Source organism: Penicillium riverlandense (genome assembly GCF_028828495.1).
Source record: "Penicillium riverlandense strain IBT 135883 chromosome Unknown utg000009l_segment0_segment0, whole genome shotgun sequence".
NCBI classification, from domain to species: Eukaryota; Fungi; Ascomycota; class Eurotiomycetes; order Eurotiales; family Aspergillaceae; genus Penicillium; species Penicillium riverlandense.
Window position 1 is genome coordinate 281,221 of NW_026643200.1, and position 22,592 is coordinate 303,812.

Consider the following 22,592-nt stretch of genomic DNA (forward strand, 5'->3'; position numbering starts at 1 on the left):
AGCATCATTCATAAAACAAGTACCTACAAGAAGCCCTCGGGATTTTGCAATACTACTGACCCTCTCGATGAATGAACAAACGCTTGAGCGAGCGAGCTCATCCTGCTCATCCTCATTCCACTCTCCCACGATGGCAAGCCCTATAAAGTAAAATAAATAATCAATCGCCGATGGTAAATAACAGTGACAGGTAATTTCGAAGGCACTTACATGTCTGGCTTTCGGGTGAAATGCCAAGTATATTCCCGCCATGAGCATCACCTTTCTTAAGAGCATTCGCCCCGATTGGTTGAAATGAGAAGAAGAACAAAATACCATTTTCCACCAGTTTATTCTCACTTACTATCTGCTCCAGGATTCTGTGACACTCTGAATAGAGATCGGCATCTACTTTGATAGCCAAAGTGCCAATCTCGCGCCTATGCATAATGTCAGTAAACCCCAATATCTGCGCATGAGCGTAGTTTGAAAACCGCGTAGTTCATGGATGTAGACATAGAAAGTGCTCGAGCTGAGGCAAGGTATGTTGTTTTTGTTCCTGGGATGGGAATCGCTTTTGGCTCGATGGTATCGAATTCCTGAAACGCATCTGGTGGGGCAGAACTCTCCTTGTAAAGCAATCCCAGAATGAAAAATCCCGGATTGATAGATAAAAAGGACCCTATTTTATCATCTTCATCCATGGCCTTCTGAAGGTTAAACATGGCTTTCATGACACGATCCCCGTCCGTCACGTTGTACATTCGCATCGTCCACCAAATATCACATCCTTGGTGCACGTATATATCGAAGCGACTGACAATACCTAACCAACAATCATCACAGTCAGCCAATTTCGTCCAACGCGTCTACATAGGACCCCTATATAGGAAAGACGCGTATTGGTGAATTACCGAAATTCGATCCAGTCCCTTTCAGGGCGTGGTAGAGATCAGTATTCTCGGTACAATTAGCTTGTACAATACGAGAATCAGCTGTCACGACCTAGATCAATTGGAGGTCAGTATATCCAGGATAGACATAGCAAGAGAAATCGCACCTCGAAGTTTCTGACGTGGTCGCAAGCAAAGCCCCAGTGGTTGGAAAAATGAGACATTCCCCCTAAGGTGGAAAATTTTAGTTGCGGATTGTCTCCAGTTCGCTAGATTATCCACCTTACCTCCAGTGATCAAGCCACCAACACCGACTTCTGCAACTCGCCCACCAGCTACTGTCAGGTCATACTCTTCCAGCTTTTTGTACACAATATCCCATGTTGCACCCGGGCCCGCGGATATGACCTTCCTGTCCTCAGAAAGCTCCACGTGCCGAAGGGAGCTGAGATCAAGTACAACTCCGTGGCCATCGACACTACTGAATCCAGGATTTGCATTGTGTCCACCACTGCGAATCGCAAACGGGCATTGCAGGTGAGTAATAAGTTTCATCACGATTGCTATCTCCACCATGTTTTCAAGAACGAAGAAACAGGCAGCTGCAAGCCAGCATGTTCGGGACCTGAATTAAAATACTTCGTTCAGCTCGGCTCTGTGTATCACGGGCAGGGGACAATTACCAGTTCATCTTCTGTTGCTCATGATATCTGGGAGATGATGTGCCAATACATCGGTCTTGGATGATTATTTTGCATGCTTCATATACCTTCTCCGCTGGTGCCATATAATTATTGGCATTCTCAGATAGCCCATCGAGAGCTCCCGCATGATTGCGAATCAGCTCGGTGTATTGCAGCCGAAGACCCTGCGGTATTTCGTCTGGTAAGGCAGTGATCACAGATAACAGGGCACTCGAAATCGGCTCCATTTTGCCCGTGCTAGGAGCAATAGGAATGCCGCTGTTGGGCCCGAGAACACGTCGGCCAACCTTTGAAAGGCTGCTAAGTTACTGAGTGCATGCTTCTTAGATAAAGGGAAGATCCACTTCTTTCAGCTGGACGAGGAGTGAGGGAATATGCAGTTTCGTGTAACTATGGGTAACATCGGATTATTTACATCGTAACTTGGTGAGATTAGGCCTCCCACGTCAGCCCGGACGAGCACGGACGATAAGCTGCACCAACACCGATCGCGAAGTCAAAGCACCCCGCATACACGGAGGGCTGCGGCAATGGCAACGAGTACTAAATCAAATTCTTTTGCAGGTCGAGTTGAATCAGTTAGCACTGTCATCGTGCCCTTATAGTACAGCTTGTACTATATTTGAGATTGAGTTCTAAGGTTGGAATATATATTGTAGACAGCAAGCCTAATAAGCCAAGATCTCGATTATTTATAGTATTGCGATTCGTCTTCCCTATTATGTAGTTGAAGTCGAGAGGCGAAATATCGTTAGACGATATTGGAGCCTAACTAGCACTGCCCCTTCGATTCGATATTTCTTATCTTAATCATGCTTAACCTCACAACCTAGGCATATCCAGTTGCAGCGCCTCAGTCTTCTTGCGCTGCAAACAAGGCAGCCTGGTACTGCTCCAGAGAAAGACCCAGGACAGCCAGACATTTGTCTTTTGTCTCCCCTCTCTTAGGGGATCTCCCACGCTTTTCCTCTAACCCCAACACAGCAAGCCTCCTTGAAACCTCAGGCATCCCAGCGCTGCGTCGAACCTCAGCGACGGCACTTAATATCGCTGACACGGTCCGATCTCATGTCATTCATAAAGAAAAGCACCCCTGACTCCGTAACTTAGTTAACCGCTTACGTTGACTAATGACTAGATTAGGCCCCGCTCATAGATCTCTCAGAGCCCGCTTAGGGCCAGCTCAGAGTTCTCAGTGAGAGGATCACCTCGTGAGCTTAGAGCGGATCGCCCCGCGACGGGGCAGGTTTACCGTCACCATTATTACACATCAAGCCAGATAAGACCCGCGCGGCAAAGTAGAAGCTGCTAACAAAGTTAAAATCAGGTAGATGACCCATTGAACAATAGTATGTCCGAAAGCATAACATTAACTAACAGAGACGGCTTCATAAAGCACAGTCTTTCATGATGTATCTTTGTTGTCGATGGGTTCTTCTGTTATATTTTACAGAGACCTATACTTTGACAACCCATTAGTTCGTTATCACAGGAGTGTTTCGATCCCAAGTGCTCTTCTCAACAGCATCCACCAGACAAGCCGCCACACTAGCCCTCGAGATCCCCCCCAGGCCCGCAAAAACACCGAGCCCTTTACCATCGTCGCCAAGGAACTTAACGGGTGCTTTTTTGCCCAGAGTCAGTCTCGCTGCCCTGAACAACACGAAGTTCAATCCGCTCTTTTTGAGGATCTCATCGACTTGATTATGATCCTCAAATGTATGGCGCAGGCTGGTGCTAGAAATTGCGAATCTCATAAGTACATTGATATTCGGGAAAGAAGACCCAACTCCAAATGAAGACAATGTCGCAATTTGTGAAATTCCATGGCTTTTCATAGCAGCGATGAGGTTTTCGTGCGCGTTAGTCATGACACGAGTCCCCTTTACATTCGGGGATGCAAGCGTGACAATCACGGCAGTTGGGAGGTCGCCTTTGACTGCGTTGAAAGCGCTTTCAATGTCCGAAGGTTCCAGTGGTGTGCCCTTCACGATGGTCAGGCCTTCCTTGGCTGGAAGCGTAGTGGGATTCCGCATCAAGGCTGTAATTTTGTGGCCGCGCTGCAATGCTTCATCGATGACGAAACGACCAGTCTGTCCATTGCCACCTATAACAAGGACACGCATATTGAGATGCTGTTGCGCTGCGGTAGGATCCTGACTTTGTTCCTAACTGCGGGTGCGTGGTTTGGCTGAGACCGTGGTACAATGTTTTTGGTGAAGCTCTTAACTTTGTTGAGATCAATAGATGATGAACTGGATGCTCTGAAACGACACATAACCAGCGAGCTCCCATCAGGTATATATAGCCGTGGCATAAACACTATCGAGGATGTCAGGGCTGATTCGTGGTAAGGACCGGCTACAAGTTGTAAAGCCTATTTAGTGCTTGGTCAGCTACCAGAGGCAGCTAACCGACGCGTAGGTTGTCGCCTCATCAATATTTCCGTTTGCGGACATCTCCGTAGTACGGAGTCCGTGTGGTCGCTCGGAGATCGCTAAAAGTAGGTCCGTAGAATTACAAATCCTGTTGCTTACCAAGGGGGCGACTTTGCCGTAAGTTAGCGCGAGGTTGGTTACATACTTTGTCATCTTCCTGGTCTGCATCCTCGATAAAAATTAAAAAATAAATAATAAATAAAAAATAAAACCAGGAAAAAGGAAAAGAAAAAGGACACAGCTACCGTGATGATGAAATTGTCCAAATTTTGGCTATATGGATCGAAGAGGAAGCAATTTGGGTAACTTGGCCATCTTTAATCATTTTCAGGCTTCGTTTCGTACTCTAGTCACGATTCCTTCAGCTCGATCAATCGTAGCCAGGGCACCATGATTATTGTCAGCTCATACTTAATGGGAGACTTTTTAAATACTTGATCACTATAGGTCCTTTTTCGTCCGCGATTTTCTCTCACAATCTGGAAAGCTCAACGTAAGGCGTTTGTATTGCTAGCGTAACTAATATAAAAGTTTTCGGGGGATTTCTTTGATCTCTATTAGAATCTACACATATTTGTACTCGCAAAGACACATTAATATAGCCGAAGTTACCCACGCCTTCGACAATAGAAGTCACTCTTATCGTAGCTCATTCTAAAACTATACCGCGGCAAAAAGCCACTATTGAATAAACTCGAACCGGAAGACTCAATCAGAAAGCGCAGAAGAAAAAGGAGAAACCTTTATAAAGGTCCTTGAGTGCTATACGGATTGTAATGCCGACATAAACCCAGTCGTCTGAAAAATGAAAACCGGCTAGATATACATGTCAACATCTCACTCGCAAGGGTGGGCTTTGTTCGGAGAACAATTATTAATTTGCCTTCTCTTTTCGTTGGTTCCCTGCTTTGAATTGTACTAGTAGCTGATACAAAAGGGAGTCGAATCATTCTCTATGAGGGTAGCCTAATATCGAAAGCGGCATTGGACCACAACAGGCCTTAACGAGGCTCCAAGTTCAATTTCAGGCAGTAGTATGCCCTAAATGTACATACAAGGATATATATAGTTGAGATATCCTACATATCGCTCAGGGATGGGTTCGGGGTAAATGAATTTTCAAAGACATTCCTGTAGTCCACAGAGAATATGCAGTGAGCCATTATTTATTCTTAATGAGGAGAGAAGAGGGCCTTCGTCGGCGCTTTGCTACTCTTTCAACTTATCGGTAGGTTTCGCCACCTTGTCTTGCACACTCACTTCTGTCTCCAGATCCGAATCAACAGAATTCAAAGGACGAACCACCCCCGGAACCACTGTTGGGATCAGTGTCGGTCTGTCTGGCCAAAAATAATTCAAGGAAAAGTAAAATGTGAAGGAAAGACAGAAGCCATAAAGATAGTTGATAGAATAAAGATGTTGCAACCCGGTATCGAGGGTGACTTTGTTTGGTGTCACCGAGTGTGCCAAGCCCGGGAGAAGTGGAACAATCACCACCAGATTGCATAATAGAGCGCGCCAATTCGTGCCAAGCTGTTGTTGAGCACCTGGATTAGCAAATCTGATTTTAATTATAAGTATCGCAAACCGCATACCTTGTAGTAGTATATCCCTTGCGGATCATATAGAGCAGGGACGTCGTATTTGCGTCGCTTAATGAACCAATAATCGCAGCAAAAAATGCCCGCAATCGGTGCCATAAAGATGGAATATGCGCCCATGAAGCTGAGGAAAGTTACGCCGTTCTTAATGATAATCCAGGGACAGAGCGCCCATCCGCCCAGGACCATGCACATGATCATTCCGCGTTTAATGTTGAACCATTTCGGGCACATGGTCGTCATATCTGGATGAGAATTAGTATCTAATGAGATAAAAATCTTGATTAGTACCAACCGTTTGCGAATGAAATGGAGTTAGCAGAGATATTGTTGCAGATTTGTGCCAACAACCACAGCGAGGAACAGAAAAAGGCTGCGGCTCGCCCACCGGAGGAGCCTTGCCACTGGTCAATTATCTGCAACGGGCTCCATAAAATGGTCCCATATACCTGTTGAGATGCGCTGGCTGCAATGATGCCGAAAAGACCAGTGATAACCTTGAAGAGGGGAATCACGGGCAGTTGCCAGACTGGACTGCCTGGCTTCTTGCTAAAGCGCGAGAAGTCGGAAATATTGACCGCAAGTGTTGAAAAGCCACCTAGAGCTTCATTAGAATTGAAGGCTATCAATGAAATTATTGATACAAACATACCGGTGATGGAAGTCATATTCATCAGCCATAGCCATGATCGCTCGGCGCCGTGAACAGTGGGCGGCTCATGGAATATCGCACTTCCTCCTCCAGCCTTGACTGATATCCAAATTACCATAGCTAACGCCATGGGTGGTACAAGAGTGGACTTGAAAATAAACATATATTGCAACTTATGGGTTGGTATGAAGAGGAATGGTGTTTGAACGACATGGTAGATAAAATAGGAAATCATTCCCTGTGTGGTGATAGCTGCCGATGCTGGCAGATGATTAGGGAGGTTGGCGAAGCTGGGCCAAATGGCGGAGATAATCTATCGCATTTGTTAGCTATACCGTGATACTAGTTATGGACAAGAACGAGCTCACCGGAGTTACACACTGGCCTCCATACGAGCTTTGGACGCCGAACCAAAACATCGCTAGCACAGCACGCGATGCCACACAGAAGTACCCGAAGTACGTGCCATAGCTAGCCCGAATAGCGACGGGAAACGGAATGTGAAGGTCGGCTCCTACAGCACCATTGAGAACCGTTGGTATAGCGTTACACAGCGCCGCGACTAGTGTCAACAGCACTGTGTCCGTGGCCGAAAGCCCAGACGCGTACGCCGAACTGGCAGCGGACCAAGTTGAGACAGTAACCAAGTCCGACAGCCAGTACTGCGTGAAGGTCCAGCCCGTCCAAGTCCATTTCTCTGGTGGAACTGGATCTTGATCGGCATTACTCCACACATGTGGTGGGGCAATACTGCTATCTTGTTTGGGCAAAGCCCAGCGCTTGCGATGGAACAGACGCATCGCCATTGTTGAGATTCCCGAGACATCTGGGATAGGATTGTTCTTTTGAGGTTCGCTCGTGCGCACATTCTTGCTGCACGGTCTCGCTCATGACGGGATTAACCTTTGGCATCTCACAGGCGATGGCGTTCTCTATCTTGCTACCCTTGCCATTATCGTTATCGTTACGCAGCCACCTTCACACTAGCGTCGGCCGAGCTGATAATGCAAGATTGCTATATAGGCACGGGTCACCACAATCAAAGCCCGTCTCTCGACCGATATTGCTGGATTTATCTGTTTCAAAGTATCTACTGGAAATCAACAGCCAAAATTATGAATCGATCAACCAGAAGAAAGCGACTGGCGTGTGCAGAGTGCACCCGGCGAAAGATCAAGTGCGATAAGGTCGTGCCGTGTCGGAATTGCCGACATAAGTAAGATCATATTCCATGAAGCTCGGCTATTGCATTCGGATTCTTACGGGCTTGGAACTTTAGAGGCAGCACCTGCTATCGCTCACCACACATCTCTCCTTACTCGCGGGCGACTGCCGGATCTCCACAGATTACCCAGCGCAGTGGAACCCGCCCAACGGAACTGACTGGAACCCTCGCTGCCTGCCTCAACGAGCTGCAAACTACATTGCAGGCAGTGAGGACGCACGAGAAATCAAGCCCCAGCTTTAATGACAGCGAAGTGTCTTTTTCCGCGGTACCGGAAGGCATATCGACTCGAGCACCGTCGGAGGTGGAGAATGCCAGTCCCTGCCGCGAGACGGCCGAAGTGGAGGATGCCGCGACAATCTTGGAATTTTTGGCATGGGGCCGACGGAAAGTCCCCGATTTCGACGGTCTAGTTGGAGATCCAAATTGCACGCCTGCACAGTCACCCGGAGATGTATCACTACAGGGTGGCCCTGCAGACCTTCCTCAGTTGCGTTTCAAGGATGACGCGTCTTCACTTCCACTCCTACAGCTGTTGCTTCCCGAGCCACCCACTTTACTGCGAATGGTTAATTACCACTGCGAATGTCTTCTGTGGTATCACGCTTCATTTCATGGGCGCATATTCCAGGAAGAAGTCGATGGTTTTATCAAAAAACACCATGGCCGTATTGATAAGCAGGATGTCGATCTTCAGTGGGCTGCGCTTCTCTTTGCTGTGCTGGCAGGAAGTTTGATATGTGCGCCCCGTTCAGTGTCTACTTCGTGGGGATTTCAAGATCCTGAACGTACCAATTTGGCTCATCGGATTTTCGAAGCTGCCCTGGTCTGTCTGAACCTGGCGGATTTCACTGCTTGCCATTCCTTATATGGGATCGAGTGTATTGCAACAATGACAATAAGCGCTCACTTGCTGGGTCATTCTAATAGCCACTCTGTCAAGCTTGCATCTGCTGTCCGGATCGCGCAGAGCTTGGGTATGCACCAACTAGGCGAGGAACCCGATGAACATCTAAGTAATCCAGTACGGAGGGAGATCGGTCGACGATTATGGACGGAGCTATGTATCCAGGATTGGTTTTCAATTCCCTTTTCAGAAAGCTATTTGATTCATCGCCGAGATTTTAATACGGGCAAGCCTCGAAATTGCATGGATGATGACGGAATGACCCCTGTCCCAGACAATATACCAACTCCTGTGACCTACCATCGTTTCCTATACGACATTGCAACACTGATGCCCCAGCTTCATGACGACCTATCTGCATCGCACACATTGTATACAAAATATGAGCATGTCATTCAATACGACACCCAAATGCGCACATTGGTCAGCAAACATATTCCTTCATGCCTACGCAATACTACTCTCCAGCCATCTTGGCCGTGCTACGTACCTTGGGCACGGCACTGCCTGACTATTAGCTCCGCTCACAAAATTATCATGATTCATCGCAAATTCCTCTGGTCAAGCTTCACCAACCCGGCTTTTACATTTACCCGCAAGACCTGTATCGCCGCGGCGAAAACCATAATTCGGGAGCAGAAGCAACTGGTTAGGGAGGATGGACCGGTACTCTGGATTTATCATGCGTTTAGCGTGGCAGCGAGCGTAAGTATCCAGCGATCGCTTAATGTCCTACTACATGGATACTTACCTCACTCCAGATCATACTGTGCTTGGATCTTTTCTTCCATCCGCTCCCTGAATGTGATCAACGAGAGAATCGCGAGTTAGCCAAACACATGGTTGAGATCTTGTCTCAAAGCGGTATCAGCATGATTGCCAAGAGAGGTGTTAAAATATTGCGTCTGCTGCTTCGGCTAGATCAAGACCGAGGCAAAGAATCATCAGGCTGGGATATTCGTGACCTTGTACAATCATTCTGCGAACATGAGGCATCCGCGAGCCGTACAGATGACTGGCGACCGGTTGATAACCTCTCATCTGCGACTGGACCGCTTTCGCCAATTTCGACCATGCAACCGCCAGGATTCGCAGCTCGTGGATCTCATACCGAAGAACTTTATAACAATTTCCTTCTACCAAACTCTAGTTTTTTGAGACATGATTCCTTAGAGGACATATTGCTGCTCGCGCAGAATGGAGGGGGATGATGTAGCGATAGATCTAAATATGTCAATTATGATAACAAATGCAGATAATGCCTTCGATAAAATTGCGCCCCCCTAATTCCCTCGACCTGCTAGTTGACTTTACCTTGCACTATAGAAATGAGACTGAGTGGCACGTCCAAACACGTCTCTCGCAAGCCTCACATTATGGATCTAATTATACTTCATTTCTATTGGAGAGATTCCACACCAAAGACATAAAGTGCTGGATAGTGATATTTACTGGGTGCGACAAAATTTAAATGCATCTACTTCTAGGAAGCCTTGCAACTTGTCCTATCCCTCGTTCGCGAACAACCACGGGGGCACGGGTAGCTCGGGTCGTACTGCCACAAGAAATAGGGATCGGTCTCGTTGGTGAGAACGTTCCCCATTAGTCGCGCCTTACTCGGAAGGTCGAAAGAGGCCTCAAAGACATCCAACGAAGAAATACGGATCTGGCCCCAGCCCTTTTGGATTAGTGTATCGATCGATGTTCCATAGACATATTCTCTGAATCCTGCCCAGCGAATTGCAGAGGCACACTTTGTCCTCGTTAGCTAATTATCCAAGTATCCTTAAAGGTCACAGTTATCATACCATAGGGCAGCTCTCAGCATTTGTGTACAGGGTTAGGTCGGCGAACGCATCTTGCGCTTCGGACGCGCTCATGCGGAACTTGCCATGGGGGTCAGTTAGAATCACCGTGCAATTCTTGATGGCCGCAATTTCTCCTGTAGGATGAGGGTTCGCATCAGTAAATGCGACGTTGATTACGAAGCAAGAAGCTAAGATTACCGTGGAGAGAAGGATTGCCGGTATTTCCATTCTCATTAACACCCATGCAAATGAGTTTTCCTGCTTCGGAGGCCGTATGGTTGACGATGACCGTTCCGAAGGCGGCAAACGGGCAGGGAGAACCAGTTATGTCGCCTAATGCTTCGTTTGCCAGACGCATCCAGTGGGATCGAGTCGGAAATGTAATACCGTTGATCATCAGAGTCGGGTCCGCAAGTACCATTGCCAGCGCTGCAGGGAGGATTGCGCTGAGCAGAGCAGAGACACAGGCTGAAAACCGCATGTCTGAAGTTCCGAGAGCAGAGAATGATCCGAGGCAAAAGCTCAGCTCCCCTTTTACAATGGCGAGATGTTAAATCATTTGCATCTCTGCGGGGGAATCGCTATTCTAATCAGGGCGAACGGGATCTAGCGTCGGCCACCGCCGCAACCGGCCCAGAATTAGAGAATCCTTGGAACCAGCCGCTTGTTGATGGATAAGAGCCCTGATAAGGTATAATGTCGCTCCGCGATTCTCGACACACGGCGCCTCCCTATCATGATGATAGGCTAGGCGATAAAGCTGCCATAAGTCTTGATTAGAACCATCGACATCTTGCACTGCAGCGGACGCAACTCCCGTCCGTGCCATGATGCACGATGTCGAGAGCGAGTTTCTGTTTCAAAGTTTCTGATTTCACTCGTAGAGGTAAAACCGTCCACCGCTGGCATGGAAAGATCTGCAGATAATATCTCTGCTTGCTCTCTTTGTAGATGGCCAAGGCAATTTGCCCATTGATAGCTGTTTCATAGATCGAGGCTTCTTGATTAAATACTATCTGGGTATGCTATCCTTGAAATGAAGTTCACATTTCAAGCTATCGGCATTTTGCTAGGCTCTATTATTATTCCCTTGTCTAATCTTAAGCGATATGACAGATATATGGTGTCGCCTAGGCCATCAAGGGTATCGGTACGGGTCCCTTTGGACCAATGCTGCCACTGATGTTTGCTTGGTGCATAGACCGAGGACCCATGATGATCGGATAGTCAACAGCAGAATGGAAGAGTCCGTAATTATCCCAAATTACCATGTCTCCTTCCTCGGCTGGGGCCAGCAGGATGTAATCGGGCTTGAGGATCCGGTTCTGGATATCCAAAATAAGCTTTCGAATCTCCGCCACATCCTCAACGATACGAGGCTGCTCCTGTTGGGAGCTACGCAAATAAAGCTTTCGCGCACATATCCCATGGACCTGGAAGGCTTTTTCGCCCGTAAGGGGGTTCACCCAGACCAATGGATACTATTCCTCAAGTTAGCCAACCGATCGTGCGACTCGGAGCTCTAAAATATCAATACCTTCTTCACCGCCGCCGGATCATATTCACCAAGTTCTTCTTCCGTGAGACGCTCACCCCCTTCTGCTAGACCAAGGCCGTTGGTATTTCCCTTGCACTTCTCAATCCACTTATATGGATATGGCGCATATTCGACCCAGCTATGATCGGCCAACGCCTGCTCTTCGGGCGATAACATGAGATAGAGCTGAGATGTGCTGAAATACGCAGTCTGTCCCGGTGGGGATTGCATAGTTTGACCGGACCCGTCGGCCCATTGAACCGTGAGATTGGGTCCTTTCGGAAGGGTAACGCAGCGCAGGGTTGTGAACCACGCAGGATCCTTCCCATACAGTGGAGCATCGATATGCCAGCGTTGGAAACGCGTGATCCCCTGTTCAAATTCCTCCAGGGATGGTGGGATGGCATGGAAGTCATTGCTGAGTCCACGTTCGATGGTGTGATTCTCAATACCGAAGTGGTTTTCTCCTTGGAAGCCCTTGCCAATTAATCTGACGTTTTCCGCGCCGGGAATTCCAACGACCTCTCTTCCTTGCTAACACCCGTCAGATCTTGTGAAAGTGAATCAAAAGTATTGGATGGGAAGACATACAGCAAGAAGTCCGCCCTTCTCCCGGAATGTGGTAAGATTTCCGTGACTGTGGCCGTCACTGGCCTTGGGATCCAGCCGGGTCACCAGCTCCCACTGTTTCTTAGGATCCAAGGTATGTTGGGCTTTAACGACAATGACCTTGTGGCGCCAAACGGCAGCTTTGAGACGATCGACATCGTCATCTATCCATCCATGTTAGATCCGGCCTCCAACCATCAAGATAGTGGGTTCAACGAAGACCCACCTGAGATGTTGTTCAAGTCCACTCCAGTCACGCGGGCTCCAAACTATCGAATAATGAGCTTTAAAATACTGCACTAGGCCATCAAACATGTCTACTCACGTTGAACTTTTGCTCAGGTGTCCGCTCTAGCGGTGTCACAGCGAAGGAAGTGTTGTCGTCCATTGCGTACGATCGATTGTTGTTTCTAATGCAAAGATGGTGTTGATAGATGATGTGATCGATTTATTCTATGGATTTTTATGGATTTTTATCGATCTGGCCGGTCCTTTCCCCAGAAATTGAGGGGGCCCCTTTATCAATTGCATCGACTTCCATTGGTCTGACCTATTATCTCCCCCGGCCGAGCCCGTTCAAGCCCGGCAGCATTTCAGCAGATATAGGCATCGGACATCACATGCGCGATAAGTTATTCATTCACGACATTCGGATTACCAGCCTTGGAGCTTGTATGTTAGCCAAGACAAATAAACCCGACATCTATTCCCATATCGGCGCACGGACCATGAAGCCGGGTTGCAGACACGGCAAAGCCATCCCCGGCCGACAGCACGGCCGATCCTGACGGCCGCTTATTCATTCCCAGTCGGATGCCGCAAAGGTCCTTGTCGCACAACCGGCAAAGGTTTTCAAGTAATTGGGAGAGTCTCGCAAAATTATCCGGGGTATGAGCTGACAAATGACAAGAAAATATCAGCGAGACAGGCGTCGGCAGTGTAGGGGTCCTCGACTCTGTCGTAGATGAATCTAGTGCCGATGATAAACTACATAGCGTGCCGCTTTAAAGCTGGCATTGTACGATTTAAGGTAGTCAGGAAGAAATGAAAATATCGGATATAGTGTAATTGTGACTATCTACTTGTCGGCCTTCTCAAGAAGAGTCTCGATAGCTTCAATGGATCCCTCCAAATTCTGTAGTGTCATCTGATGTCCAACACCCTCAAGGACGTTCACCCACGCATTGTCTCCAATCAACTCCTGTAGTCCAACGGATCTTTCTGGAGGAGAGATGATGTCACCGCTTCCTGCCAAAAGCAAAGTCGGAGCACTGATGAGGCTATAATCCGGATCCAGATGATCAAGACCCGCAATAGCTTCACATGCTCTGGCATAGGATTCGGCGTCACAGCTGGCTACTGCTTCCCGAACGCTCTGGCGGAGCTCAGGTTCAACCGTTTCTTGCAGCGGGAAGTTGGAGGTAGCTGCCATGTCAGCTGCAGCTTCAATTCCTTCGGTGCGTGTCTTGGCCGCTAGGTCTAGCATTCGCTCTCTTGCGGCGGGAATGTGGGCTATTGAGCGACCTGCTCCAAGCAGCGCGAGGCCTCGAACCTGATTTGGGTGTCTCGAGGCATAGTGCATTGAGACGATAGCCCCGAGGCTGTGGCCGATGAAGAGCAGTTTCCTCCCGGAAGAGCTCCCAGGAGGGCCTTGCAGAGATGCCACGAGATATTCCAGGTCCTCGACATAGCGGGGAAGAGAAAGCATAGTGTCAGGCGAGGACAATGTGGTTTGGCCGAATCCCTCGAAGTCAACGCAGACCAATCGGTTGATGTGTGGCGACAGAGACTGTAGAATTGGCTGGAATGTCTCGGTAGATCCACCTAGTCCGTGAAGAAGTATAATGAGAGGACCAGATGAGTTGCCCGTTTGGGTGAAATGCACGTTTGTGCCGTTAGGCGTCTTGTGATAAAATGATGGAGAGGATGTATCCATGTTGAAAAATGGGGCCCAAAAAAAGTTTGTAATTACTGCAAATCGACCTCGGGAAGCTTGAAAACTGCAAGACAAAGACTTCAATAAAGAGGAAATTGCTGTTCTGCTCAGGCCGATCCGATCAGCGGGTCCGTCCACGGCCGAGGACTGCCCATCTATATCCGCGATCCGGCCGTCAATCTGTCTGCCAAGTCCAATCCAGATATCACATTGGAAGCGATGTCCAGATAAAAAGAACAAACAAGCCAATGTAAGGATGGCATTCGTACCTTGGGTAAATTAGTTTTAACATGGTTTTCGCTGTCTCTACCACTGCTACTGAGGCCGAGGCCCCTAAGGTCCTGACTGTTCGCGAGGTCTACCAACCTCCGTCGGCGACCAGTAGTAATGGACGCGTGGTGCCCATCAAGCATGACAACAAGGCAGACTTTGGAGCCGAGATCTATGGTATTGATCTTAACAACTTCACCTCGGCCGATTTTGCCTTCATCTCCGATGCCCTCCATCGCCACAAGCTCCTGGTTTTCAAGGAGCAGCCGCAAATGCTGACACCACAACAGCAATACCGACTTACCTCGTGGTATTATACCGATTGACTGTCTTCTCATCCATATTCGTCACGTATTGATCCTTGTCTTTCCTATAGCTTTGACCCTGACGAAAAGACCGGAGGTTTCGCTCACGGCGCCGATCCTGTACTTCTGTCGGAAAATGGGGTCACCATTTATGGTCTTCCCAACCGGCCAGCTATCAATGCCCAGCCACAGGTCCATATTCTAGGGCGTGGCGAGGTCCCTCAAGACCATTTCGATTTCCCGCCAGGATTCAAAGTGAAGGGCATTGACCACGTCAACTTCCATCTTCCACCACACACCCCACAGGAAGAAAGAGACGCAGGCTCCAGTCGATTCTACCAGTGGCACTGGGATGGCTCTCTGTACAAGATCCCTCCCCCACGGGTAGGCTGTCTGCTGGCCGTGCGCACACCGAAAGGCCCCGACGTTACTGTACACTGGGGTGACGGTACTGGGAGAACGATGGACATCGCGCCCGGGGCTACTGCTATGGTAGCGGGGTCGCGTGCGCTACAGATCTTGGAACCAGAATTGCGCGAGATCGTCTTGCACAGTCGTATTGAGTATGCGCCGCACGCGTTCCAGTGGATGTCAACTGCGCGCAGCACTAAACTCGGTCACCTTATCGAAACGGAGGGGCGCGAGATGCCGCTAGACAAGCTTTCACCGTGGACAGAGAACGAAATTTGTGTTTATCCTATGGTGTGGACCAATCCGGTGACTGGGGAGAAGTCCCTTCAGGTCCACGGCCAGGGTGCTTTCAAGCTGTATCTCAAGGACAAACCGGACGGGGAAGAGACGGTACTCACCGACTTGAAGGAGGTCCGCGCGTTTATGGACAAGTGAGTTTCGCTAATTTGGCGTTAGAGATCCATGATGGGCTAACTAGCGACCGCAGGATTATGAGTCCAGTCTTGTCACCGGAGTTTATTTACGCGCATCCTCATCAGGAGCAAGATGTCATCCTCTGGTACAACAGGGCCTTGTGGCATAGTATTGTGAGTGTTTTCTTATTTGTCATTTACGAAAACGCAAATCCTAACTGGACACAGACTGAGTTCCCCGAGTCTTACGGACCGCGAATCATGCATCAGTGTAACATTGCAGCGTCAGACCATCCTTCGATGTAGGAAGATGCCTGATCTGGTCCTTGTGCTGGTAGATCCATCACTTGCTGAATGTAATATGTTACCCTTTAATTGAGTGTTTAATAGTTGCTCATGGCAAACACGTAGATGCTACCGATTCCACCGAGTTAAGCGCACTATGCTAAATTCTTGATCTCAACGCCACTACGCCAAACACGATGCTGCGAGATCCGCCGTCAGCGCCCGCAGAAGACGGCTCCTCGACCAGAATTTGCAACCGATAATGGTTTCCACCTGCTTAGCGTATGTCTCTGTAGCCATTCTCAAGTATTAGTGTTGAAAACCTATTGACTGTCATAGATTTCTGGAAAAGATATACGTATGTTGTTTGGTTGGATGTTGACCTTACGTCAGGGTCTAGCTGGATCGTAACACGTCGGTTTTGCTCAACAAAGCCTTTCTGTCCGTAGTTTCGTCTCTTTGGTCCGCCTTGTCCGATATCGTATGAAAAAGAAAACGGAAAAGGCTGGGTAAAAAAGAGGACGAGCCTTTAGCGGCTTCAAGCACTTGACTCCAAATACAGGTGCGATTTGCTTGTTGGGCTCGCTCTACACAGTGGGCGGGGGCAGCTGGTATAGCGCGCCAATCACCGCGCTTTCTCGGGCTTCGGACACCAAAGCAGTCAAGATGAGGCCTCTAATGAACAGATTAGGATTGAGAGGTCCCGAGTAAGCATATATTGGAAAGAGTCGCTAACCCTAGGCACGATGAGAACTAAAGGGGGCTGGGCACGCTTAAGTTACTTAGGGAGTAGCTCAGGTCCGACTCAGAAATCGCTCAGAGCCAGCTCAAGAGGGCGCAGTGAGCTGCTTACCCTGTGATCTAGGAGCCGATCGCCAGCCGAGGCGGTAAGTCTACCGTCCATTACTATATTTTGAAGGTTCCCCAGAAAATACGGTAAGGCGCTTCAACCGACGTCATTATCCAGATCCAGATCCAGATCCAAACCCCGGCCCATCGGCGATTCGGGGACTGACCACTACACTGCATTTAGCACAAGAGGGCAAGTTCAATCAAGCTCGACCAATCATTTAATTTCTGGTTGAGCAAGCCACCGGACTGGAATGTGGGGTTGACAGCCGATCGCCGCGAAAGGGTCTTTCTTTTTTATGACTTAACGAAAATTGCGTGCCGCGCAACCGAGCGCTCCGTCTCCATTTCAATTCGGCCGACAATCCGATCTGATCCAATGCAGTCAGTCATACTCTGCGAGAAATCATCGTTGAAAAACAGATTTCTTTATTCGATTTGTGTTTAATAGCAATCTGTTTTGCCTTGCAGCGGGTGGTTTATATCCGAACAGAAAATGTCGACGGACGTGGGCGGGAACGTCGGCAAGACATCGGAAGCAGCCGAGTCACCGTACGACTTTGAAAATCTCGTCGAACCACCCATTCCTGCACCAAAAGAACTCTGCAAACATGATCGCGGCTGGAGGAGGGTGGTTCGCAACTTTACGCCTTCGTATTTACTCCCCATTCCCATCTGTCACCACAGTACACAGGGCCGCGCTAACACCTCGAATAGATGGTTCTCCGTCACAATGGGCACGGGGATCGTGTCTATACTACTACATAATCTACCCTACAACGGGATCTGGCTATACTGGCTGTCCGTTGTGATTTTCGCGCTGAACGTCCTCCTCTTCGTGACGGGGTGTGTTCTCAGCGCGCTGCGCTATATCTTGTATCCCGAGGTGTTCGGGGTCATGATCACACACTCGGTGCAGTCGATGTTCATTGGGACATTCCCTATGGGCCTGACCACGATCATCAACATGATCTGTTTTGTCTGCGTGCCTGTCTGGGGCGAGTGGGTGCCGTACTTTGCTTGGGGTTTGTGGATCTTTGATGCTGCGGTTTCGGTGTTGACGGCCGTGTCATTGCCGTTTCTACTGTGAGTATTTATTTCTTTTGCAGGTAGTTGTTGTTGTGGTAGTGTCGCTGAGTATGATGGTTTGTAGCATGGCACACGGTGGAGAAACACATCTGTCGTCAATGACGGCCGTGTGGCTCCTCCCCATCGTGACCTGTATCGTCGGGGCTTCCTCCGGTGCTATTGTGGCGGAGGTGCTCCCGAACACGCAGTATGCGCTGTGGACGGTCCTCGTGAGCTATATTCTATGGGGGATCGGGGTTCCGTTCGCGTTGATGGTGATGGTGATTTATCTCCAGCGGTTAACACTGCACAAGCTGCCTCCGAAGGCAGTGATTGTGAGTGTGTTCTTACCTCTTGGCCCGCTAGGCCAGGGTGGATATGGGTGAGTCTTTGTTCCATCACTTTGAGTTGAGTCCGGTGTGACGGCGTGGTATACTGATACTAGTGAATTGCTGCTAGTGCCATGAAACTGGGCCAGTGCGCCCAGACCATCTTTCCCCAGACCAAAACCCTCGAGCAGGCGTCTGGGCCGATGTTTTATACGATTGGTTTCCTCGTCGCTCTCATCCTGTGGTCTTTTGGGCTGGTCTGGCTGTTTTTCGCGTCTGCTTCGATTGCGCGCAGTCGGACCTTCCCGTTTAATATTGGATGGTGGGGGTTTACATTTCCGTTGGGTGTCTTTGCCTCTAGTACCTGCCAGATGGGATCGGAGTTGCCATCGAGGTTCTTTGATGTTCTTGGAACTGTAGGTTTTGTTTCTCTCTCTCGATCTGCCCTTGTCTCTAACTTGATTTATTCTCACAGATTCTATCACTCTGTGTAGTTGCGCTGTGGATCATGGTTAGTATTGGAACACTAAGAGGCGTGGTGTCGGGCAAGTTATTCTTTGCACCGTGTTTAGCTGATCTACGCGCACCGGAAGACGAGAAGAACAAGGACGGGGGCAAGGCAGCCTGAGCATCACGTGACCCGGGTGGGATTTTCGAATATTGGAATTTTCCTTTTATTATTTTTCCAATAAATGATTATTTTATTTTATTTTTTCCCTCTTTGTTAGTTCGTTAATCGTGGAGTCCAGCCCAGCTTCTTCTTCGTCCTTCGTGCTGACCGCCCTCGACATCTTCTCGTCATCCTTTCTACTCACCTCGCCCCATCGCCTGCTCTCCCATCGCAGTGTGCGCCCTGTCCAGCTCGTCGCCCCCCTGAGTTGCCTTTGCTTTGGCTCCCCAACTGCGCTAACCGGCCTAATTCGGCCACCGTAGACGCTAAACCCTGTTCGGTTCGAACTGTGGGTACTGGCAGCCTCAGGCACCACGAACAACAAAACACGCGGCCTTCGCGCTTCCAACCGCAGCAGAAAGTGCCCGACAGTTGCCGGCCACACGCGAGGCGCAGGATCGCACCGTGTTCGGTCATTCGATCGTGTGAACCCTAGTTTGCGTTTTTTTGCCCGCTTTTTTCCGGGGCAAGGAGTGGCGCGCTCATGTGTCGCGACCGAACGCTGATGATCGACCCGCGCTGCCGCTGACGCAGATTAGTTGAAGATGATGGGCTACGGGAGCCATCCTTTCCAGCAGCAGCAGCAACAGCCATCGCAGCAGCAATCGCAACAGCAGCAGCAACAGCAACAATCTACGTCTCAAGCTCAACATCCGCTGGGCCCGCAGGCCCAGCAGCAGCATCACGTGCAGTCGCCGTCGCTGGTTGCGACGCCCAATCTACCGCAACAGGCCCATGGCAGTCCATTCACCAGTAACAAGCTGCCCTTTCAGGCACGGCAGCAGCAGAGCTTTGCATCCTCGCAATCGCCAGACTTGCGGAAAATGACATCGACGCCGTCGGGGGGCCCGCTGCCGGGATATCCCACCTCCGCGAGCTTCCCGCAGTTTCCTGGCCAATTTCCCCCCCAGGGTGGCTCTCCAAACCTGATATCGCGGACTTCAGATCCCATGGCCCTACAGAACTTGCAACGAGGCTTCAACCCGATGGCCCAGGCCCAGGCCCACATGCGCCAACAGCAGCCGGGGATGAGTCCGTCGAATGCCATGCCCCATGCTGCGCAAGGTCTGAATGTGAATGTTTCATCGCCTCAGCAATCGATGAATCGCTTGCCGCAGCAGCACGCGGGAATGCACCAGCGGGACAGTCACGCACATGCACATCCCACCGCCAGTCCCGCCATGGCCAGCCCGTCTATGTATGCCATTAATCAACAGCAGCGACAGCCGCATTCGCAGCCTCAGTCCCCGCAGCAATCGCAGCAGCAGTTGCAGCAACATCAGCAACGGCATCATCAGCAGCAGGAGCGCCTCCAGCAACAGAGGATGGAGCATCAGAAGCAAATTCAGCAACAGCGGCTTGAGCAGCAAAGGCAGATGGAGCAACAGCAACAGATGGAACAACAGAAACAGCATCAGCAGAGGCTAGAGCAGCAGAGGCTTGAACAGCAGCAGCACGAGCAACAGCAGCAGCAACAACGCTTGGAGCAGCAACGGCTTGAGCAACAAAAACAACAGCAACAGAGGCAGGAACAGCAAAGACTTGAACAACAACAGCGCGATCAGCAGCAAAGGCTTGAGCAACAGCGGCTACAAAAACTGCAGCAACAGGCTCAAGGTCAATATTCGTACCAATCACAGCAGCCTCAATACCAGCAACCCGGTCAAGCCCCGTTCCATCCATCTCAATATCAGCCTCAAGCACAAGGTCCATATCAACATACCCAATTCTCCCAACCGCCGCAGCAACCTCAATACCAGCCACAGACCCAATTCCAACAATACCAACCGCCACCTCACCCGTCGCAAGTGCCGCCACCACATGCATCGGTTCCGTCGACTGCTCCGGCCTTCGCGGAATCTCCCGCTAAGCAAGATCGGCAAGAGGAGAAGAATCCTGCGCCAAAGAAGAAGGCTAAGCCCCGGAAATCTGGCCCTGCACACACTCCCACTCAAACTCCCAACCTACCTCCTTCTCAGCTTCCTCATCTACCGCCTACTCAGCCCCCTACACAAACACCTGCTCAACATTTCCCTACTGCCACAACTGCTCCTTCTAATGGGGGCCAGCAGATGCCCGGTATGTCGGCTGCGGTGCCCGCCCAGCCAGGGTCAACCCCGCGTCGCCGTGGACGACCACGCAAGGAAGAGGTAGCAGCCAGGGCGGCGGCTCAGGCGGCTCAGAATGGACATCCGCTTCCTGGGACTCCTCAAACTGGACAGTCCTCCTTCGCGGCAACAATGACTCCAACCCATGCAGCCTCTACAGATTCCGAACAGCCCTCAGCCCCGTTGCTCGGCCCGGATGGAAAACCCGTGATCGGTCCAGATGGAACTCCTCTTCCTTTGAAGCGAAAGCGTGGTCGGCCGCGCAAGGAGATACAGCTTGCTTACGCAGCCGCAACGGGCAAGCCGCTACCACCACCCAAACCCAGAAAACCAGCCGCTCCCAAGAAGCCCGGCACTGGACGTCCGCGAGGACGACCCCGTAAGGTGGATGTGGAAGCTGCTAAAGCTGCTGCGGAGGCGGCTCAGGCACAGCAAAACGGTCAACAGCCGTCGTCGGGTGAAGGTGTAATGGATTTCAATACGGGTCAGCCACACACGGCGAATATGGCTGTGAAACACACTGGTCCCGGGGCGGAGGACGATCCCAGCAAACGTGCGAGGCAGATACCGCAGCAGGCGCAATTTTCTCAGCAGGGCCAACTGCCCGCTCAACCAGGCTCACATGGATCGCACCCAGCTCAGCAAGCGGGTCAACTGCCAGCTCAATATCTGCAACACCAAACCCAGCATGGCCACGCCCTACCACCACAGGGACAACACATGTCAATGCCGCCACATATGCAAGTACACCACCATCCATCGCCCATCCACCCTCCACGACCCCCACCACCTCATCCATACATGCAACCCCCAGGCCCAGGACAGCCGTCGATGCCAATGCAACACCAGATGCCGCAGCAGCAGCAACATCCAAATCAGCACTCTCTCCACCATCAGCAACAGCCCTCTCATCCCCAGGGCTCGCAGATGCAGCAGCAACAGAGTAAACCACCGGCGCCGCAGCATCAGAATCAGCACACATTCCAAGTGCAGCTCCAGCCTCAGCCGAGTTAATTGCCAAACTCGACTCGATCTTCTTTATACTTCTTGCTTGTTTTAATTCTTATTCCAGCTTTTTTTCTTTTTCTTTTTTTGTTTCAAATTGTGGCTCTTATTCATGTGCATATCTCTACCTATCTCCCTCGGTGCGTTTCTGTTATGTTGCGTTTCGGCGCTATGGATGACGCATGATGGATGGTGTAGGTATCTTGTGGACTACTGCATTCCTACCTACCTTACTGTTCGTTTAGCATGTTCTTTCTTTTCTCCAGTGGTGAGCAGGTTTTTATTTTCTTTACCCAAGTCCGGTCCTTCGGTTGTTCTTTGTTAGTACATAGTCTTAATTCATGTCATGTTACCCACTTATCTTTGGTGTTATTTTTATAAAGTAGTTCCACAAGAACTGGTTATACAAAACAGATGTAGTGACTACAAAACTAGTTACTCTTATTTGGTAGGTAACCAATTCCAAGATCCAGGTACGCACGCATCTGAAGTTTGATTGATTGATACACCATTTAATCGCCACCAATCTGCAGAGGTTCGGCAACCCCAGGGCAATTCATGCTGGCCGACCCCGGATCATCACACACAAG

At 49.9% G+C, this 22,592-nt stretch overlaps 10 protein-coding genes across 10 annotated transcripts; 4 read left to right on the plus strand and 6 right to left on the minus strand.

The window, feature by feature from the left end:
- Positions 1–431: 431 nt before the first annotated feature.
- N7474_010386 (FAD-binding oxidoreductase) lies at positions 432–1,803 on the minus strand (the record flags this gene model as incomplete). Its single annotated transcript, XM_057201796.1, has 5 exons — positions 432–805; positions 894–984; positions 1,040–1,101; positions 1,160–1,497; positions 1,556–1,803. The coding sequence occupies 5 exons, from the start codon at positions 1,801–1,803 to the stop codon at positions 432–434; spliced, it is 1,113 nt and encodes a 370-aa protein (XP_057048067.1).
- Positions 1,804–3,051: 1,248 nt separating this feature from the next.
- N7474_010387 (NAD(P)-dependent oxidoreductase) lies at positions 3,052–3,702 on the minus strand (the record flags this gene model as incomplete). Its single annotated transcript, XM_057201797.1, has 1 exon — positions 3,052–3,702. One exon carries the CDS (start codon positions 3,700–3,702, stop codon positions 3,052–3,054), a length of 651 nt encoding a protein of 216 aa, XP_057048068.1.
- A 1,802-nt stretch (positions 3,703–5,504) lies between these two features.
- On the minus strand, positions 5,505–7,073 carry N7474_010388 (NCS1 allantoate transporter; the record flags this gene model as incomplete). Its single annotated transcript, XM_057201798.1, has 5 exons — positions 5,505–5,561; positions 5,610–5,860; positions 5,911–6,213; positions 6,268–6,580; positions 6,636–7,073. 5 exons carry the CDS (start codon positions 7,071–7,073, stop codon positions 5,505–5,507), a joined length of 1,362 nt encoding a protein of 453 aa, XP_057048069.1.
- Positions 7,074–7,382: 309 nt separating this feature from the next.
- N7474_010389 (Zn(II)2Cys6 transcription factor) lies at positions 7,383–9,230 on the plus strand (the record flags this gene model as incomplete). The annotated part of the gene is made up of 2 exons (XM_057201799.1): positions 7,383–7,483; positions 7,547–9,230. The coding sequence occupies 2 exons, from the start codon at positions 7,383–7,385 to the stop codon at positions 9,228–9,230; spliced, it is 1,785 nt and encodes a 594-aa protein (XP_057048070.1).
- A 652-nt stretch (positions 9,231–9,882) lies between these two features.
- On the minus strand, positions 9,883–10,688 carry N7474_010390 (nucleoside deaminase; the record flags this gene model as incomplete). The annotated part of the gene is made up of 3 exons (XM_057201800.1): positions 9,883–10,152; positions 10,208–10,341; positions 10,406–10,688. 3 exons carry the CDS (start codon positions 10,686–10,688, stop codon positions 9,883–9,885), a joined length of 687 nt encoding a protein of 228 aa, XP_057048071.1.
- Positions 10,689–11,337: 649 nt separating this feature from the next.
- Positions 11,338–12,741, minus strand: N7474_010391 (TauD/TfdA dioxygenase family protein; the record flags this gene model as incomplete). Its single annotated transcript, XM_057201801.1, has 5 exons — positions 11,338–11,688; positions 11,745–12,278; positions 12,336–12,517; positions 12,580–12,622; positions 12,679–12,741. 5 exons carry the CDS (start codon positions 12,739–12,741, stop codon positions 11,338–11,340), a joined length of 1,173 nt encoding a protein of 390 aa, XP_057048072.1.
- A 690-nt stretch (positions 12,742–13,431) lies between these two features.
- N7474_010392 (alpha/beta fold hydrolase) lies at positions 13,432–14,289 on the minus strand (the record flags this gene model as incomplete). Its single annotated transcript, XM_057201802.1, has 1 exon — positions 13,432–14,289. One exon carries the CDS (start codon positions 14,287–14,289, stop codon positions 13,432–13,434), a length of 858 nt encoding a protein of 285 aa, XP_057048073.1.
- Positions 14,290–14,579: 290 nt separating this feature from the next.
- On the plus strand, positions 14,580–15,994 carry N7474_010393 (TauD/TfdA dioxygenase family protein; the record flags this gene model as incomplete). Its single annotated transcript, XM_057201803.1, has 4 exons — positions 14,580–14,869; positions 14,936–15,706; positions 15,763–15,862; positions 15,917–15,994. The coding sequence occupies 4 exons, from the start codon at positions 14,580–14,582 to the stop codon at positions 15,992–15,994; spliced, it is 1,239 nt and encodes a 412-aa protein (XP_057048074.1).
- A 1,324-nt stretch (positions 15,995–17,318) lies between these two features.
- N7474_010394 (TDT family transporter) lies at positions 17,319–18,847 on the plus strand (the record flags this gene model as incomplete). Its single annotated transcript, XM_057201804.1, has 4 exons — positions 17,319–17,908; positions 17,976–18,272; positions 18,350–18,635; positions 18,695–18,847. The coding sequence occupies 4 exons, from the start codon at positions 17,319–17,321 to the stop codon at positions 18,845–18,847; spliced, it is 1,326 nt and encodes a 441-aa protein (XP_057048075.1).
- A 587-nt stretch (positions 18,848–19,434) lies between these two features.
- N7474_010395 (uncharacterized protein) lies at positions 19,435–22,011 on the plus strand (the record flags this gene model as incomplete). Its single annotated transcript, XM_057201805.1, has 1 exon — positions 19,435–22,011. One exon carries the CDS (start codon positions 19,435–19,437, stop codon positions 22,009–22,011), a length of 2,577 nt encoding a protein of 858 aa, XP_057048076.1.
- Positions 22,012–22,592: the final 581 nt, after the last annotated feature.